The following is a 19,450-nucleotide window of genomic DNA, read 5'->3' as shown; positions in this document are numbered from 1 at the left end:
ACAGGATATATTTTCTGATAGGCTGTACATAAATCTCAGGAGACAGCCTACTCCGCTTTGCTTGTTACTGTATAAAACTCCTGCTGGATTTCTGCATTTTGGGGAAACTGAGGAGTCATGAGGGGAACGGTAGCAAAAATCAGAGACCGAAAATACTAGCACAGGAACTAGGAAAGACTTATGCCAGCGAGGAAAGTAGGATAGTTCCTCTCATACAAAATCTTCTTACAAGATTATTCTATGTAAGATCATCTGTTCTTCCTGTCAATCAAGTAAAGTGGCTCAATTTGCAGTAAATTCCAAATGATCTCTTAGAAAAATGTTCTGATTATGAGGGTAGTGAAGATCATGGAGCCCTGCCACTGGATGTTTCAAGAGCCTGCACATTGTCTGGTGTGGTTCGGCTAGACCTCGCCCAGCCGCATGAAAGAAGAGGTGGACTAAAACCACATTTTCAAACTTTGGTCTGCGACCACACAGGTCTGCTGACTGCTGCCAGGAGAAATGAACTCCAGGGTTACACAGGAACTGGCTCTTCTCCTGGCAGGAGTGATGGGACTCACAGGTCGAAAAAGAATTGCAAGTCATTATTATTTTTTAAGGTTCTTTTCAGCTATACCTCTATGACTTTGGGGTTACCGGTGGTTTGAAGGGCAAAAGTTACTCCCTTATACATCAACAGCCACAACCCCTTCCTACAACAGCTCTGAAGGACAGGCTCCTGGGGCTTTTTCTCTCCTACCATTTGCTAGACACCAGCAAAGCAGATCTCGGGGCAGCAGTGGGTGTCACGCTTTCTTTCATGCTCAGCCACCCAGACTCATGAGCTGCCAAAGGAGCATGGGGACACACAAATACATTGGGCTCACCCAGCCTGTGTTTGGTGGCAGCTGCACTCTGTCACTAGAGCCTTTGGCTCACGTTTGCCTTTGAGTGCCCAAAGATGGTGACCACTCAGTTCACACAGGGCCACCAAAGGACATGTTAAGCCCTTTGTCTCTGAAAGAAAACCAATGAACGTTACCACAGATACTAGATACTGTCAACTCCTCAGAACAACTAGCACAACTGTCAGCGTCTCCTTCCTCAGGAGTCCCAGGTAGGTTCCTACAAATGCTCAAAAGATATCACCTTCCGGGGCAGACCATGCATGTAGGACTCTACATCTCCTTACCAAAAGCACAGTTAATATTTGAGCTACAAACAGGGGTACATCACTTCTGGCTACCATCATAGCATTAGACGCCAGACTTCCTATCCACAGGTACACCTGTGGGCATGTTTCTCAGAAAAACCTTATTTTGCCTATCGAAATAGGTGTATGCAACTCCTGACAACTTCATTAGGCACTACACATGTAATCAGAGGAAAAAATTTAGTATCATGATTATTGGCTGAAAAACTTTGCTATTTTAAAGCATGAAGCTGCAGGGTGAGGTCTGCTCCTATCTAGTTATCGTTGGCATGGAAGGATGGGTTTCCATGGATGAGGAGGCACACCAAATGACAACAAGCACCCCTGTGTGTTGCTGTTGCATCAACCACGGTCTCACTTCTCTAAGATCGCAGCATTCACACAGAAGTTGCCATTACCTAAATGTTCCAGACAACATCTTGTGTGAACATATACTATGCAATAAAAAAAAGGTCTAATTGACTGACCTGCTGTGTCTCTGTGACATTAGTGGCAGTTTAGACATTTTTGTAATTTGTTGCAGAAACTGTACAGACTTTTAAAAGACCAAGCACACAGGAAGATTTACACCTCAGAGTCATAAAACAGGTTCCTACTGTGTTGATAACTAAAGCCAAAACTGTGTTCTCTGAGCATGCCAAAAGCTATCAACATGGAAGAGCATCCGACGTAGATACTTCAACAAAAGAACAAGAGGTTAACTTGCACTGTCAAAATAAAACTTCTGAAGTCTATGAACTGGGCACAGTTTCTGAAAGGCATGCTAGAAAACAAATATATTAATGTCACTTTGCCATGGAGAAGGCAACATTTTTGCCTACTTCTTGCTGTGGTTTTCAGAAACAGCATCAGGAATGTTGTGGCACATAGCAGATTTGTCTTGCTAGCAATACGCTGCAAAATAAATGAAGCTTTGACATTAAATCACACCCCTCCATCCCACCCCACCCAAACCCTGCATTGTACATAACCTACACATTCTCAGGATACAGTGAGAAATCATTCTATAGTACATATTTAATTATAATTTAAAAAAAATCTAACTCGGACACAATCTCTGGCCAGTAGCGAAGTATTGACACATGACTGAAGTAAAGATCTGTTATTGTCCCTTCACTGTAACAAACAGAAACCAGCAACTCAAGAAGGGTCTCCGGGGGTATCATATCACAACCAATTGCACCAAATAAAAAAAAAATAATAAAATGCTAATTTCACAAATGAAGTTTGACAAGAAGTAACATTGCATTTGTCTTGGCAAAACGAAGCACGAACGTAACATTTCACAGGTACAGTTACCATGCAAATGCATGTTGATTTTTTTGTCACTGTTTTTAGCCCCAAATCACAAGTAGCATGCAGTTCTCCTGCCCGCCCCCCCAAGTACTGTATTAGAGATAGTCTGGGTAATGTACCTCTTTGGTGTAACCATAGCCCGTTGGGCAAGATTATACCACCCTAGGAAAGAATACAAGCAAAACTTGATCATAGGTATGTTTGCACAATGTACATTTTACCATTTAAAAAAAAAAACAAAACGTGTTACATAGATTCTCAAACACAGCTCTGTCGAAAATGAAATTTTAAGCTTAAGAAATAGTTTTTAAACTACAAGGCCACCCCATTAATTTTATGAACAATTTAAAAAGTTCCCACCCCTAAAAATCTGCCAGTATATTTCCTCAGCTGTAACAGTCTTACCCACTCTCTAATACAGTTGATCTTTTGCTTGACAGCAACAACAGTTCTTACATTTCTTAAATGCACGAGATAATGGAATCCGGGATAGATATAGTTCTTAAACGTGTAACACTGGAACAAATCCACCGTAAATGATTAACCGGTCAATTCGGGTGTTCCCTGACACCACCGCTCAGGCAGGGGCTTCTGCTGTTCACTGATGTGAGTTCTGGCTTTTGTTGGCATCGAGCTCCACAACCACACACGTGTGTTCAGAATGTGAGTACAACAGCACTCCACTGGATACTCTTGCACCCCGTTTGCTCAAAAACACGGAGGAGCATTGCGTTCTGTATTCCCTCATCCAAACGGGGCAGCAGGCCCAGCGCAGCACCTTTGGCCAACACAGAACTATTTGGATGCGAAGTAGAATCTTTTAATTTATTTTTTTTTTTTTTTGTAGTCGTTTAAGCAACTGCAACGGGTTTGAGCAACTGCAACAGCAGACTTAACTTGCAGGGTCTTTATTCGAGGGTTATCGTCTTCCTCAGCTTTATACAATGGAGCCCTTTGAAGAAGATAAATGAATTGACTGAATCCTTGTGGCCAACGTCCTCTGTAAGTCTTGAAGTACATTTTGACCAGATGTTTCTCCGTTCTTGTCATACAACAGCTGCTTGAAAGCTTCGTTTTCAATGAGGACCATCATATTTTTTAGAAAGTAGCCTTCACAATAGGCAGATAACTCTGTGACTCCGAGAAACTACAGGAAGTGAAATTAGAGAAAGATAATTATTCTGATAAAACCTGCTTAACAAATACAGTGCATAAGACCTGCACACAAACAAATATACAAACTAAGCCTTTCAGACAGGCAGTCACCCTTACACATATATACGTGGGAGGGGATGGAGTTAATCAGTATTTTACACTGATGATTCTGGTCACAATTCCATTACAAGGCCATGGCCGTTAAGGAAATAAACTCCACGGCTGAATCTTTGCTCCCTTTGAAATTAGTGGGAGTTTTACCACAGGGTTCACTAGACCCATGATTTCATGCTAGAAGTTACACCCTAAAACTATAGGTTTGGGACAATTTACTACAGACCAAGTTTAATTTATGATGGGACACATGATCTGTCATGTGAAGTTTCATGCTTTAAGGAATCTCTGGAGGGGAAATGGAGGTTTGCAGAGCATGTGGTTTGGGCCTGTAAGTATCCCCTTTATGCTGAGCCATGTCTGCGTAATGGGCAGCAATACTGTAACGCATGAGGAAACCTTAATGCTGGGAGCAAAAACGTACAAGCAAACCTTAAATCATCCATACTGGTTATTTGATGGGTGAGCCATACTGGTCATCACCCATTGGCTAGATCCTGTGGTCACACAATGCGTATAGCCTTGATATTCCACTATAAGTGTAATTATAAGCCATGCAAGTGTAGAGAGCAGTGCTCAGCCCATCCTCCATCCCAAGTAAGCTCCTGCTGGGTCCGAGCTCTGAGTACGAGCTCTGAGTAAAGCAGGAACCTTTGGCTGCGAGGTGCAGCCTGAAGGGCCAGAACTGCTGGGGCATTGCATAGCTCTGGATCCAGACAGGAACAACTACACAGCAGTGTGGCCCACCACCACCGTAACATCATGTTCAGAACCAAGAACGAAAATAGCTAAAAAAATTCTTAAAAATAAAGAATTAAAAAGCCCCAAAACAGATTAGGCCTACGTTGGATCTGTCTTCCAAAGGAAAATGAATTATTTCAACTTGATTTCAAACCATGTATGTTTTCATCAAATTATGAGTGTCTGGATATGACAGCATGTATGTGAATCTGTATTCTTCTCTGAAAAACCATTCATCCCTATTCGGTATTTCAATATATTCAAAACATTGAGAAAAGAAAGTATTTTTCTTTTCTTTTTTAGTTTGTTCTGAGGCCCAAGGCTGCAATCTGTGCATGTGCTGAGTGTTTTAGTCATGTATTTGAAACTCCAATTGATTTTGCTGGGAGTTCGGGGGCATTCATGCAGAACACAACTGGTATCCAGTGGTAACTGATCAATCACCATCATAAATCCAATTTGCCCAGTTACTTCACTTTTCTCTGGAGGTAAAAAACAGTGACAAAGATTTTGAAAAATGAAACCCTGAAACTGATACTAATCCACTGGCTGCCTTTGTAGATGTTGCAATTGTAAGAACGGAAAGCCTGTAGGGATGGCACAGATTATTTTAATTCTCTCAATTCGTTTTTTTCACTGTAAATGTGACCAAATCCATATTTTCTCCCCTTCCTACCAGAACTTCAACTCTTTAAACCAGGGTCCCAACTTCTTTGTTCCTTCAGCTCCTCATCCTGCTGAATATTGGTCTCCTACAACCTATGCCCTCACCACAAATAGCCTTCCAAATCTTTTCTCACTTCATGCTGTGCTTCCAGCAAATCCTATCTTTCTCTCAATTGTGATGATAAAGACTGTGTTCCATGTATCTCAGGGCCAATCTGCTCGCACTTCCCCATCTGGAAAAGCAGGTCTCAGCATCGCCCGAGTTGCTGCAGGTGCAGCTGAGCTTGCAAAGTAGCAAAGATGAGAAATGGTACCTACAACAGGAGCAAGTGACTCAAAACCTGCTCCTGGCTGACGTGGTGGTTCCTCGCTTCAGTGCCTGATCATCTTATTCCCATCCTCACCGCAGCCTAACACGAGCTTCTTCCACACTTCAGAGAGCAACATGGAAAGGTAGATGGTTGGCTGGCAAGCTGAGCTCGAACTGCTTGTGAGCTCTCCTGGCTCATGAGGACCATCTGGCCTCTTCTGCCACATACCATTGTCTTGTATTCACATAACAAACAAATGAAGCAACTGTGTGATGGGAGCACTCCGGGCAGAACGATCTGTGCTCAGATTAATCACCTGCACATCACACAGACCAAGAGCAAATAGATGGAGTGTCTTCTCTGTTCTGCAGACAGCGTAACAGAGGTACCTGAACTAGCTTTAAATGTGCTAGCTGGGGTCCTGGAAACCTTCTGGCTACGAAGCTTAGCCCTGGTAATTTACTGGAAGCAGGGTAAATTAGCCCCTGCAGAGCTCTAGGGTGATGTGGCTTAACTAATTCCAGAAGTCAATTTCATTCACAGCTAGCTTGGCTATCTCTGCAACGCACTACCCACATCAGCGCAAACATTACCCTGGCCATGAAAGCCTCTCAACCATTGACACTGACTCCTCTGGGAGATGCAGGCACAAAAAACTCACAGGTTGGGACCCTTACAAGCAAACAAGGAGCCTGATTTGGCCACTGGGTTTGTTCAGTCCCAGCATCAGCAGTGGACAAGTTCCTCAGACAGGTCTGAAGCTCCATCTAAGAACTTTCTTCAATCAGAATGTAAGTAACAATCACATTTCACAATTCAAAGAAAACATGTAATTTTAAAACAAAACTATTCCTTTTACTTTTAATAACTAATACAAATTGAGAAGTTCCCACATGAGCTAGAAGATAAATAAAAAATTTTTCAAAAGATTCCAAGACTGCTGATTTTTTTCCCTATTACAATAAATGGACCTGAAGATACACTTCATTTCTTATTCATTTTATAGGTGGAACTTCACGCTATTTCAAACTGCGCTGATTGTGTGTTATCTGTACATCAAGATCCAACATTAATACTCTCTGTAGGAAATACTCGATAATGGGAATGGAGGTCAGATCTGCAGGGGTTTGGAGCAATCTGCAGGATTACTCTGTTCAATCAAACCTCCGTGTCACGCTGCACCATTTTATCATTTGTACAGACCATGTAAGTTAAAGTAAAAAATCATCTAAGGAATGCTTTAAAAATGTTTCATTGCAACTATTTGTGTATCATCTCCATCTTCCAACTGAAAGTCTAACTACTTTCCTCCTCTAAGAGGAGGAAAAAAAATGAAACTAATCAATGTGGCAACCACCTCCATCAATGAGCAAAAATAGGTTTTCTAGGTCAAAAAATACTATGCTTTTACGCCTAATGACTTAGGCCGCCTCACAAGCTAAGTAAATTATTTGATTCCAATAAGAAGCTATGAATCTCTCCTGTCCAAGACATAAAATTCTCATTACTATCCTTGCACGGCATGGAGACGTTGCACTTTGACAAGGTGGGATTTTTATATATTGACAAGCTGTCACCAGCATTGAGTGTATCACCCCAGTGGGCTTCAGCCAGGAGGAAACAGGAAATCGTAATGGGAAAATGCAACTTGGAAGGTGAAAGACAGGTGTCTTACTCAGTTAGGTGATTCTTGTTGAATAGCTCAGCTGTTTGGGTTGCCGTGATAATGGACAGGTCTGCCACACGGTGGTACACTCAAATTGAGTTTGAAGCACTTAGAGAAGGGGGTGAGCAGTTGCAACAGATGCTCTTGCACTACACAATTTAGGACTGTCACTATACTAGGTAGCTATCTGCCACTCAGCCCCAGTAAATGACAAATCTTAAATAAATAACAAACTACCACTTCTTATCATAAAACTGACCTACGAGTATGACGACAGACATATAACATAAAAGCATATGTGGTTATTTTTACCTTGGCATGATTATAAATATCCACGCAGTTTTCTGTATTAATGCTTTTTGCGCAAATGATCTCACAGTGTCGTTGTAAAGCTTCAAGCTGGAAAAATTTAGCAGCAGAGAGAAGCTAGAAAAAAAAGCATGGAAAAAAATAGTCACAACTGCTGAGCGATACAGAATCAGAGCTTGCTTTTCTTTACTGTTTCATTATATTTTTTTCTCTGCCCCTGCCTCAATTTTCATGAAAGTACTGATAAACAGTCAGAATGAGAACGTTGCTTGGTTGCTTCAACCCTTTGCAGTCCCCTGTAGGTCACATTGTGGGAAGCTGTACATGAGAGACCACCACAGGCTGTTCAGGTCCATGTGCTGAATTTGGGGTGGGGGGAGAGAGAAAAAGGAAATGGTAGCTTGGAGAGTCTGTGGTCACTTTGCAAAGATGACTCTGCAAGAAGGGATCTGCAATTGCATTCCAGGGAAAAAAAAAAGTTTGGGTTCAACCGTTCCCCAAGCTCTGGCTGAAACAGAGCACCTGGGCTGGATGTGGGGATGTCAGTAGCAGAAGTGCCAGGATGGAGAGTATAGAGGAATTTCAACCAGATGATGATAATCATACTGGGCAGCCTTAAAAATCTAGAGACCCAATAAATGTCAAATCTGCCACCTCAGCAGGCTCAAGGAAATGGAGTCAAATCTTCATATGCTCCATGCTCTAGCTCATGAGCAGTGCTTAGATCATGTCCAGGCCACAGGTACTGAAACACTGTCTGGCTCCATATGACTCCAAGGAGCGGGTACAGAGCAGGATACAAAGCAAACGTGAGAAGCAGCTTGGTGTGAGGCACTGCCTCATTAACACTCATGTTAGTGCCATGTGCCCGTACCACAGCTCTCCCACCATCAGGACTCAAGCTGACCTCCTCTTTGGTGCAGTATCCACCCCACGGATACGCTACCTGGACTGCCACTGCCTTGGGATCTCTGCATGCCACTACACATGAAGCCTGTGGGGTGAAAACGGCTTAAATTTTGAGTTCTCCAACTAATTTCAGTAGTGCTAAGATTTCTTCTATTGACATCTTTTCTGCCTTTTTACAGCAGAGAAAAAGAATTTCATTTTCTGTGTTTCCATGCTAGGTCACTGCCTCTGGCTCCCTGCTCTGGCTTAGGAAGCAGGTTGAGATTCTTCATGGCTTGACATCTTTCTCTAACCCAGCCAGGTCTCTTAGGCCAAGCTGTTCATTTATATGCCCATTCTCATCTACAACCGCATGACAAAAAGCTATCCTGTGAATCCCAAAAGGGCTCTCACGCTGCTCCTCGTTAGGACTGTTGGGGAACAAAACCCTGAAACTTCCATGACACTGTTCTGACTTCTCCTATGCAGTCTGCTCAAGCTCTGCTTTAATCCCATAAATAAATCCAAGTGCTGGAAATCTGCAGTGCTGATGTGATAGCAGCCAGCTGGCCCCAATTATGAATTGCAACAAAGATTTCTGTGGAGTATTTCTGGTGCTTCTTGTTATCATATTTGTAATAAGGCAAGTTGCTAAATGCAGTTTTGAAAGATAAAGCCAAATCCTATTCCAGCTGCCTCTGTGGCTCAAGCAGTCACGTGCTGGTTTGTAATTACTTTAAACTGTGAGGAACCGTGGCCAGATCTGTTATCAACAGATCAATCAATCAGTCATACATTCTTGAGTCACAGAAGTTTTGAGATGTCACAAAAGTAGAGCAAGCAGCCAGCTGAACTGCAGCACAAGCTTTTTAACAGCCTAGGTGATAACATACGCAGCTCTATAAAGCTGTTGCACTGCCTGAGACTCCTTATTTCACAAAGAGTTAGAAATTCAGGAGCTTCTTTCAAAACCATGAGTGAAATAGACAGTCAGTGACCTTTTCCTATAAAGCTCAGAAAGTAAGTGTGGGTATGCTTAGTTAAAAACCAACCACCTGCATTGGAGAGGGGTTAGTTTCAGTCTGGATTATTTCCACCCTCTGGCTGCCAGCAGAGTTGGTACAGTTATCCCTGTACCCACTAGAATCAAGATTCATCCTTGAATCTCCAAAGTACTCCAAAAAGAGTTGCTCCCAGTTTGTGGTTAGCAATACTTTGGTAAAAGTCAAGCTTTGCATGGATGCTCCAGACAGAAGTGTCATAGGGACAGGCTTAACTATTGTAGGCAACAATAAAAACATCATGGTGGCAGACTATAATCTGTACACTGATGACTCCCAGATGCTTAAGTAGCTCTGATTTTAATATTTACTATCCTGTATTATTTTTGGCTACCATAATTTTTGGTGATTGTCAACAGGAAAACTCCCTGAACAACTATCAAGAATTTGCTCAAATATCTCTTAATACTATATAGTTGGAGCCATTAGGCTGATCATTGCTGGTAATGACCGCACACAGTATTGGGAAGAGCACGACTCAATATCAGGTTGTGGGCGTGTGGCTACACTGAAGGCTCAGTCAGCTCCTGTTGGCTTGGTTTGGCTTTCACAAATGGGCACCGATGGCATGGGATGCTTTACATGCAGTGAGAAAGGGGCAAAGAATTCTCTATATCTCAGGAAGCAGTTAAGGTTTTATTCAGAAAATTTGAGAGTCACGTGCTTGAAATTGAACTGAACTGTGACTCCAGTGGGATTTCTCCCATGGTTAAAGCCAAGTACTCTTTTGATGGAGGAACCAAATTAGATGCTTCTATGTTGCTGAGATAGGTCTGGACTTCTAAACCTGAGCTAATAAACCAGAAGTTTATTTGAGTGTGGCAGAGAGAAGCTGACCAGCCCAGCTGGAGCAGAACACTTCACCTATCAGGCTGAGAGAGAGGATGGTCTACTACGCTGCCAGGAGCTGCTTCCAGTTACACCAGATTAGCACTTCCTTGAAAGAGCCTCACAAAGCATCCAACTAGATACTGTTATTTCAGATACTTTTTTGCTTGATGATGTCAATTTTTGTACTCTTTTGTCTTTGACAGTCAACATCATACTGGCAAAAGTTACCCTGGTCACTCTGGGTGAGGCACTGCTGGCTCTTAAGGGAGTGCTCATGTCTTGCCCGATGGCACGTTGACAGTCAACATCATACTGGCAAAAGTTACCCTGGTCACTCTGGGTGAGGCACTGCTGGCTCTTAAGGGAGTGCTCATGTCTTGCCCAATGGCACGTGCCCTTGGGCGAACGGTACATTGCTCTTAGCACCAGCAGAGAAAAAGAATTTCATTTTCTGTGTTTCCATGCTAGGTCACTGCCTCTGGCTCCCTGCTCTGGCTTAGGAAGCAGGTTGAGATTCTTCATGGCTTGACATCTTTCTCTAACCCAGCCAGGTCTCTTAGGCCAAGCTGTTCATTTATATGCCCATTCTCATCTACAACCGCATGACAAAAAGCTATCCTGTGAATCCCAAAAGGGCTCTCACGCTGCTCCTCGTTAGGACTGTTGGGGAACAAAACCCTGAAACTTCCATGACACTGTTCTGACTTCTCCTATGCAGTCTGCTCAAGCTCTGCTTTAATCCCATAAATAAATCCAAGTGCTGGAAATCTGCAGTGCTGATGTGATAGCAGCCAGCTGGCCCCAATTATGAATTGCAACAAAGATTTCTGTGGAGTATTTCTGGTGCTTCTTGTTATCATATTTGTAATAAGGCAAGTTGCTAAATGCAGTTTTGAAAGATAAAGCCAAATCCTATTCCAGCTGCCTCTGTGGCTCAAGCAGTCACGTGCTGGTTTGTAATTACTTTAAACTGTGAGGAACCGTGGCCAGATCTGTTATCAACAGATCAATCAATCAGTCATACATTCTTGAGTCACAGAAGTTTTGAGATGTCACAAAAGTAGAGCAAGCAGCCAGCTGAACTGCAGCACAAGCTTTTTAACAGCCTAGGTGATAACATACGCAGCTCTATAAAGCTGTTGCACTGCCTGAGACTCCTTATTTCACAAAGAGTTAGAAATTCAGGAGCTTCTTTCAAAACCATGAGTGAAATAGACAGTCAGTGACCTTTTCCTATAAAGCTCAGAAAGTAAGTGTGGGTATGCTTAGTTAAAAACCAACCACCTGCATTGGAGAGGGGTTAGTTTCAGTCTGGATTATTTCCACCCTCTGGCTGCCAGCAGAGTTGGTACAGTTATCCCTGTACCCACTAGAATCAAGATTCATCCTTGAATCTCCAAAGTACTCCAAAAAGAGTTGCTCCCAGTTTGTGGTTAGCAATACTTTGGTAAAAGTCAAGCTTTGCATGGATGCTCCAGACAGAAGTGTCATAGGGACAGGCTTAACTATTGTAGGCAACAATAAAAACATCATGGTGGCAGACTATAATCTGTACACTGATGACTCCCAGATGCTTAAGTAGCTCTGATTTTAATATTTACTATCCTGTATTATTTTTGGCTACCATAATTTTTGGTGATTGTCAACAGGAAAACTCCCTGAACAACTATCAAGAATTTGCTCAAATATCTCTTAATACTATATAGTTGGAGCCATTAGGCTGATCATTGCTGGTAATGACCGCACACAGTATTGGGAAGAGCACGACTCAATATCAGGTTGTGGGCGTGTGGCTACACTGAAGGCTCAGTCAGCTCCTGTTGGCTTGGTTTGGCTTTCACAAATGGGCACCGATGGCATGGGGTGCTTTACATGCAGTGAGAAAGGGGCAAAGAATTCTCTATATCTCAGGAAGCAGTTAAGGTTTTATTCAGAAAATTTGAGAGTCACGTGCTTGAAATTGAACTGAACTGTGACTCCAGTGGGATTTCTCCCATGGTTAAAGCCAAGTACTCTTTTGATGGAGGAACCAAATTAGATGCTTCTATGTTGCTGAGATAGGTCTGGACTTCTAAACCTGAGCTAATAAACCAGAAGTTTATTTGAGTGTGGCAGAGAGAAGCTGACCAGCCCAGCTGGAGCAGAACACTTCACCTATCAGGCTGAGAGAGAGGATGGTCTACTACGCTGCCAGGAGCTGCTTCCAGTTACACCAGATTAGCACTTCCTTGAAAGAGCCTCACAAAGCATCCAACTAGATACTGTTATTTCAGATACTTTTTTGCTTGATGATGTCAATTTTTGTACTCTTTTGTCTTTGACAGTCAACTTCATACTGGCAAAAGTTACCCTGGTCACTCTGGGTGAGGCACTGCTGGCTCTTAAGGGAGTGCTCATGTCTTGCCCGATGGCACGTGCGAACGGTACATTGCTCTTAGCACTTGCACTTAGCATTGCTCCCACTGCAATTAAGATAAATGTCTCTTACCTCCATAATTTCATTATTTTTAATCAAGAGTGACTCTGCACCTCCATAATAAAGATACTGCATAACCAGCTGTAATAAAACAAAGGGAGTGTTTATAAAAAGCAATTTGAGACATCAGGATGTGTGATGTAAAGATTGCAGGCAATACCTGAGACACTCCAACACCACCAAGGATTTGTAGACAAAACTGGCCCAAACCTCCTAATTTTAAGACACATTTGGTTACTCTCCCCTCTCTGTTTCCTTCACAGGTAGTCTAACACCCCAACCCTCACCAGCCATGTTCTCCAGACTTTCTGGTGAGCTCCAAACCGTTTGCAGGAAGCTGATTAATTCATTCTGAATTTTCAATGTATTTCTCAGTACGTTCAGTACATTATTGATTTGGGAAAATATATCATATCTAACGGTTATTCCCTTATTCCTTCCCTGGCAATGGCACCCCCCACCTTCACCCAGCTGTGTGTGGGCATGCATGGATGATGAGAAAGAGTGGGGGAGGCTTTGCACTGTAATATGAGCCAGCTAAAATCCCTCCACAGTCAGCTTCCAGCAAGCCTAAAGTTACCGTAGGCAGCTGGGAATTATCTGCAGCGGTAACAGTCGATTCATGGAACTGTCTGAGCTCCGACTCAAATCAAGGGAAGCACACACACGTATACGCTACAGATACAGAAAGCAAGCTCTCTATTTTCATGGCAAAAAATTGATTGAACAATACTGCTATGGAAAGGAATGAACTGTGTCTCTTCCAAGCCTGTCCATTAAATACAGGAAGAGCCAAGGAAAGAAAAAAGAATCAAGAATCAAGTGCTTTACCTTGACATGCACTGCTTTGTCTGCGTAAGTGAAATGCGTGCTATTGTATCGGCTCGGGCACAATATTTGCCATCAATAGCACTCTGCAGCTTGGTGTATGAACGGAGCTGAAGCCTGTGCTCATGACACCACTAGTCTGAGCTACGTGTTTATCAAATACATACGTTCTAATTTGGGCAGGGCACATACGGTGTTCCTACTACATGTTCCATTGAAATTCAATGTGAGAACTGACTTTACCTGAAAGATGGGGTACTTCACATAGTTGATCTCAATACAAGTACTATCAGATGAGGGCTTGCTAGACAGCAATGCTTTAAACCTAAATAAAAGGGAGCAAGATTGAAACACAAGCCCAGTTATCTCTGTGAAAAAGAATGGCAAAGTGGAAGGACAGCATCAGCTCTTGCAAAAACAGTACACTGAAATTAATGGATTTGTCACTGAAAAGTATCGAGATTTAGACACCGACATAAAATAAAATTCAAACCAAAAGGAAGAAGCCTCTCTTCCAGGAGATTTCAGTTTGAAATTTTTGAAAAATACACATAATATCACAATAGAAAAAAATGTGTATGAGAAATTCAGACACTGTCATGATGCATATTAGAAAACAAAAAATAATCTTTTTTCGGGAAGACTTGCAACATTTAAAAACTGCACACCAAGGAGAGAAATTTTGGCCTGTGTTCATTATGCTGCTTTAAAAAACATGTTTTGCAACAAAATATTAAAACAACTACACTAAAACTTTTAATGCTTCCACACCGGTTCAATACAGTTGTGTAAGAACAGGCAGAAGAGAAAACTGGATAGGTTGCTGTTCTGTGATTATCAAAACCTCAAATTCAGACATAGGTTCCAGGAAAAAACCCTCACATTTTAAGTTAATATTTGCAGATTAATGTGAAACATATACATATGTAGCAATCTATTTCTCAAAACTAGATATTTCCATTTGATTAGGAAGCAAAAATGGGAATGCACTGTCAGAAATATGTGCCCTTGTACTTCCTCTCTTTGATAATTTATCTTATCTTCTAGTGGTAGTGCAAAGCTCAGCTTATCTATCAAGACCAGCGTTTTCGGGATAGTAACCTTTTCCATACCACGACTGCATCTTGTTAATTAAAATATGGATTATGACTGATTTGCTTTTACAAGTGTCAAACTCCACTGTGAACACAATTTAGTAGGTTTAAAGCTGGAGTTTGGAATGTCTTTGTACCTCTACCAAAATTCTTTAAACCAAAATACACATTTCTTAATTGAAGACAGAGTCAGATGCTTTATGCAAATCTCTGTGCTCTGGGCTGCGGGTTGGCAGCACGTCTAGCATCAATTCCCACATTGCTCAAACTACCTAAAACTTGGTGGCTTGTCCTTGCCACATCTTGAAATAAGCTCTTATGGAGGGCCAGTTAAATTTGTTTGAAAGCACACTTTTAATTATAAAGCTGCATATAAATAAGGTTTGTGAGCATCTTTAAGGCTGGTTTGGGCAGGGTAACCCATGCCCAGTCTTCTGAGCACAGGGAACAGGCTATAAATACTGCCTTTGGATACAGTATGATACATTTTGCAGTTATTTAATTTTATTTTTAAAATGTCAAATGCTGTCAATGAATTGTGTGATAGTAGCTTGTTCCTCCTGGAGACTGTCAACACTGATGCAAGGCAGGACTTAGCCACTCACAGGATAAATGATTATTAAGAATCAAAATATTAAGACTTCTGTATGATTTAAGAGCTGGGTGCAGCAACGAGCTCCATGCAAATGTGCCTCAGTGGAATGAAGTCAGATGCATGGCCAGAAGCATGGATCATTTACTGGGTGGGAATCTAGTGATGGGAGCACTTGTTAAACATCCTGCAGATCAACCGGAAACAAGCTGTTCTGCTTAGGAAAAACTTGAAGATTGGGCCACTAGCCATCAAAGAATCTTAACAAAAAAAACCCCCAGCCACCAAACCCACAAAATCAAATTCTATTTTTGTTAAAAATCAGAAATGTTTCTATCTTTTACCTTGGTGATGCAGTAAATAGCAACACTCTATGTGCATAAAATGGTCTTCCTTCCACCAAAAATGTAACATCTGACATCTCTTTGTTGTTAAGGAAATGGGGATCTAGAATTGAAAAAAGAAAGAAAAAAAAGCCAGTAACTTTAGTTTGGAAGAGGCCATGAACACACAGAATGTTTTCCTGTTTTGACAAAAGAAGACAATAGCGTAAAAGGATATATTTTTAATGAGTAAAGCCCATAAAGCTATTTTGGACAGCCTGAGACAGAAGCCCCCTAGACAGCCATGTGGAGTTCAGACGAAAGGAATTCAAAGCTTTGAAGTCTGTGACAACCTTTGCCAAGATGACAGCCAGCCGTCCCTGCCGTGTGGAGCTGGCACAGCCTCCCGGCTCTGCTACCTAAAGCAACCTGCAGCTGGAGGGCCTTATGCTCATTTTTACCTCCTATTACTCCCCTCTCCCTGTGCAGGGAAGTCTTTGTGCTAAGGGGAAGAGGGTCCTGGAAAATCGCTTGGATCTTCCCTCGATGACATTAGAACAACCCGGGCTCTGTCATCAGGGCTGAGAGGGCTGTGCCGCCGCGGCATCTCCTGCAGCCAGCCACAGCGGTTTGAGATGCGGACAGATATTTGGCTCCGGGCCCCAGGCTCACATCCCACTCTAATTAAAAATACAGACAAATCTTTGCAGATTTATGGTGCCACTCTAACACACCTGATGACCCTCCCGATTTCAGGAGGAGTTTCAGGTCGGGCTAAGTTTGGGGTCCTTCCTTTTTCCAGCTCTGCCTTTCACATTCGGGTTTTTCCCTGACTTGTGCCCCCCTCCCTGAGCACCCAGACAGCGATGCAGACTTTCCACAGCACTCCTTGGAGAACCAACAAATATCTTCAAGTCACGCTTACCTAGGCGAGAGGTCTGCTTGCGCTTAATTTCAACGAGCTTTGGAATAGGGTAGGGTCCATAGCAATGAGTGAAAATGACAGAGAGCTGCTGGCTGATCACTTCATTCTAAGCAAAAGAAAACAAAGATAGGCAATGTAAGCTTAGTATGCAAGGTAAGATCAGTATGCAAAGAAGATGTTACGTTGTTCTCAAGAGCTCTCTGTTTCGAAGCTGAAGAATGTGATTGCTGAAGCTTTATTAAAAATCAGAGTTTAGGATTATCAGTATTTATTAGAAATGGCAATTCTCATTTACTTGATTGCTATGTCTCCTGTAGGAATTAGTTTAAATGAAAAGTCCTCTCCTTGGACTAGAGGTCTTCTTTTTCTATCAAACTCCATAGCCCCTCCATAGAAACTAAGCTTCTTTACAATAGTGATTTCAATTCATTTGCAGACTTACTGTACTGGAAAATGACTTTTTGTCACTCTTTAGAAATCCAGTTATCAGTCATGTTTTAGAAAACCAGAGCTACAAACAGATATACCTGCACAGCCTGCATGTGTTTTTAAGCACAACTGTCCCACAAACAGACCTCCCCTTATGGAGCGACTGAAGCATCACAATCTGCCACTAAACCTCCTCATTCAATCCCAAATGTTTCATTAATGTGCTCTTATGCCGCTGGCACTGGCCTGGGCACCACTGTTCTAAGGAAGCCACCACACCTTCACAGAACCAGGTATGGTCCCTGGTCTTGCCCATTTCTGGCCAGCTTCTGAGGGCAAGGTACCCACAGGATGCTTTCCTAAGCAACTTGAGTATTTGTATGCCTAAGCTGCAACAGGAGTGAAATGGATTTAGTGCTTAACTACTAAAGTCACACCCAGAAGCAGGATTTAAAAACTTTGGCAAATTTATCCCACTCTTTGCTGGTAACTGGAACAGATCTAGCCCAGTTCAGTGGTGCCACGCAGCTAATTCGTGACATCTTTTAACTACCCTGTTGGTTGGCAATTCCCTTCCATACCAGGAAACCATGGAAAGGCAAGGCACTTAGATATGAGAGGGTCCAAGTCCAAGGAAATAAGCAGGTAAGGGAGAAAAATAATCTTAACACAAAAAGTTCAGGAGTGTCGATATTATACTAAAAATACCTCCAGGCTCACAGAGCAGAAATTGAAGCTTTCCTTTCTCTGAGCACATTTCAGCTCGGTTCTAACAGCGGCGCTCCTTAAATCCCACAAGGGACGAGGAGGAGCAGCAGAGATCCTGCAATGACTCCCTTACTGAATCTAATCAAATGGGGTGGGAAAGGGTAGAGCCGTGCCCTCACAGGCACACGCTGATGTCAAAGGAAATTACACGCGCTCGCCTGCAGGCAGGAGCTGGCTCCTATTTCTACGTCAGATGTAGCCCTGAAAGAACTGCTAAGATAAGAGAAGTACTGATACTAAGACACCATTTATCACAGTGCAGGGACCAGCCCTCGGAGAGGGGCTCACCGCTGTGGCTCTGAGACAAGGAGGACCCCTCGCACCGGAAGAATCTCAGCATCTTTCAGCCGGAGCATCGCAAAGCGCTTCACAAAGGGAGTGAATCACAGGGCGAAGAAGAGAAAAGGAAGATTTAAGGCCAGATTTAAAGAAGGAAGTGACTCAGCTGCCGGGAGGGCTTGGGGGGGAGAGCTCTAGACAGACAGGGCAGAAAGAGCAATTGCTTCTCTGTTGGGAAGGGCTGTGCCGAAGCGCGGCGGCAGACTGAGTCAGCCAGGGAGGAGTGCGTCCGGGGGGATGCTGATTACCAGCAGGGCAGCTCCCAGTTGGATCCGGCAGATGCTAATAAGTCAGTAAATACAACAGAGAACGGGGATAATTCCGTAGTTCAGAGCAGAGGGAAGCTTCTGGAGAGGAGTAATTGAGAGAGCAATGCTCACCTTTACCCGCAGAGAATAAAAGCAGAGTTACTGCACTGAAGAGGATAGCTACTGGCAGCTCCCTCTCAAATCTGCCGGTTTGCACAAGACCTGTCTGTGCTGCTGAGGCTTTCGTGGGTCCATGAGCTCACCAGTCCTGGCCACAGCTGTGCCTGGGCAATAGCTTTTTAAGAACACACGTATACATCAATGAAGAGAACACGTCTCCTCCTTCTGCGGTGCCTGTGGGAATGCGCTGATGGAAAATGGGTATTTCCCAGTACCCCATTAGGAGCTGGAAGCCTCACCAACCACTCTGAGCCACAGCACCATGTACCGTGATGTCCAGGGAAGAGTGGGCCAAACCCACTCATGCAGGTGGGAGAAGAGGATCCCTGCTCATAAATCTAACCAATATGAAGAACGGGTTGCACATGCAGGCAACCCCATGGCAGGCTGCCTTACTCAGGCGAGGTGCTACCAGCTCCCTGGGTCACCAACAAGGCACCAACCCTGTGGTGTGCAGATACAAGCCCATTATAAAGCCACCTTGCCACTGACTGCCCACAAGCCTGTGAAAAACCTGTTGTAAACTAAGCTCTAATTAGCTCAAGATGTGATACATTCACATGAGAGGTGCTTAAAAACCCTGAGACACAGAGCAGAGACAGGACAAAGAGAAAAGAGGCCTTAGGATCGTCACATCAAAGAAAGCAGGGCTATCAGACAGACTGTGGCTCGATGCATCGTGGAGCTTCAGACCTCCAACGCAGGACACTGATCTCATTTGGCAGAGAGGAGGTTGGAGACCTTTGGCTTCTGCTGATAACATTAAATCCTTACAAGGCAGGCCACCGAAAGGCCAAAAAATGTGCTCGGCTAGAAAGCTGAAGGATGTGCTCATTTAGAGTCATCGCTAACAAACAGCAGCAAGTTTTCTCCCTGAGACACAGGGAGGGGAGCAGTGAGCTATTGCAGCAGAGCAAGCCCACTTCCCACACCACCCCACACGCAGCCAAGCTCACAGGGCTGTGGCCCTGGATCTGCTCCCCACAGAACCCCTGCTGGCTTTCACCAATAAACC

At 43.2% G+C, this 19,450-nt stretch overlaps 1 protein-coding gene across 2 annotated transcripts in view; it reads right to left on the bottom strand.

Annotated features, from left to right (window-relative positions):
- Positions 1-3,428: 3,428 nt before the first annotated feature.
- BTBD11 (BTB (POZ) domain containing 11) overlaps positions 3,429-19,450 on the bottom strand; it is a 178,846-nt gene continuing 162,824 nt past the window's right edge. For both annotated transcript variants that reach the window (XM_014964254.1, XM_014964253.1), the window contains exons 12-17: positions 16,472-16,577; positions 15,568-15,670; positions 13,781-13,862; positions 12,722-12,790; positions 7,457-7,570; positions 3,429-3,638 (exon numbers count right to left, since the gene is read on the bottom strand). In XM_014964254.1, coding sequence (XP_014819740.1) covers positions 3,429-3,638; positions 7,457-7,570; positions 12,722-12,790; positions 13,781-13,862; positions 15,568-15,670; positions 16,472-16,577 — 684 coding nt within the window. The remainder of the gene's footprint in view (positions 3,639-7,456; positions 7,571-12,721; positions 12,791-13,780; positions 13,863-15,567; positions 15,671-16,471; positions 16,578-19,450) is intronic.

Source organism: Calidris pugnax, unplaced genomic scaffold (genome assembly GCF_001431845.1).
Source record: "Calidris pugnax isolate Ruff unplaced genomic scaffold, ASM143184v1 scaffold44, whole genome shotgun sequence".
In the NCBI taxonomy this organism is placed as follows: domain Eukaryota; kingdom Metazoa; phylum Chordata; class Aves; order Charadriiformes; family Scolopacidae; genus Calidris; species Calidris pugnax.
The sequence above is the reverse complement of the archived record's forward strand: the minus strand, read 5'-3'. Positions and strand labels throughout refer to the sequence as shown.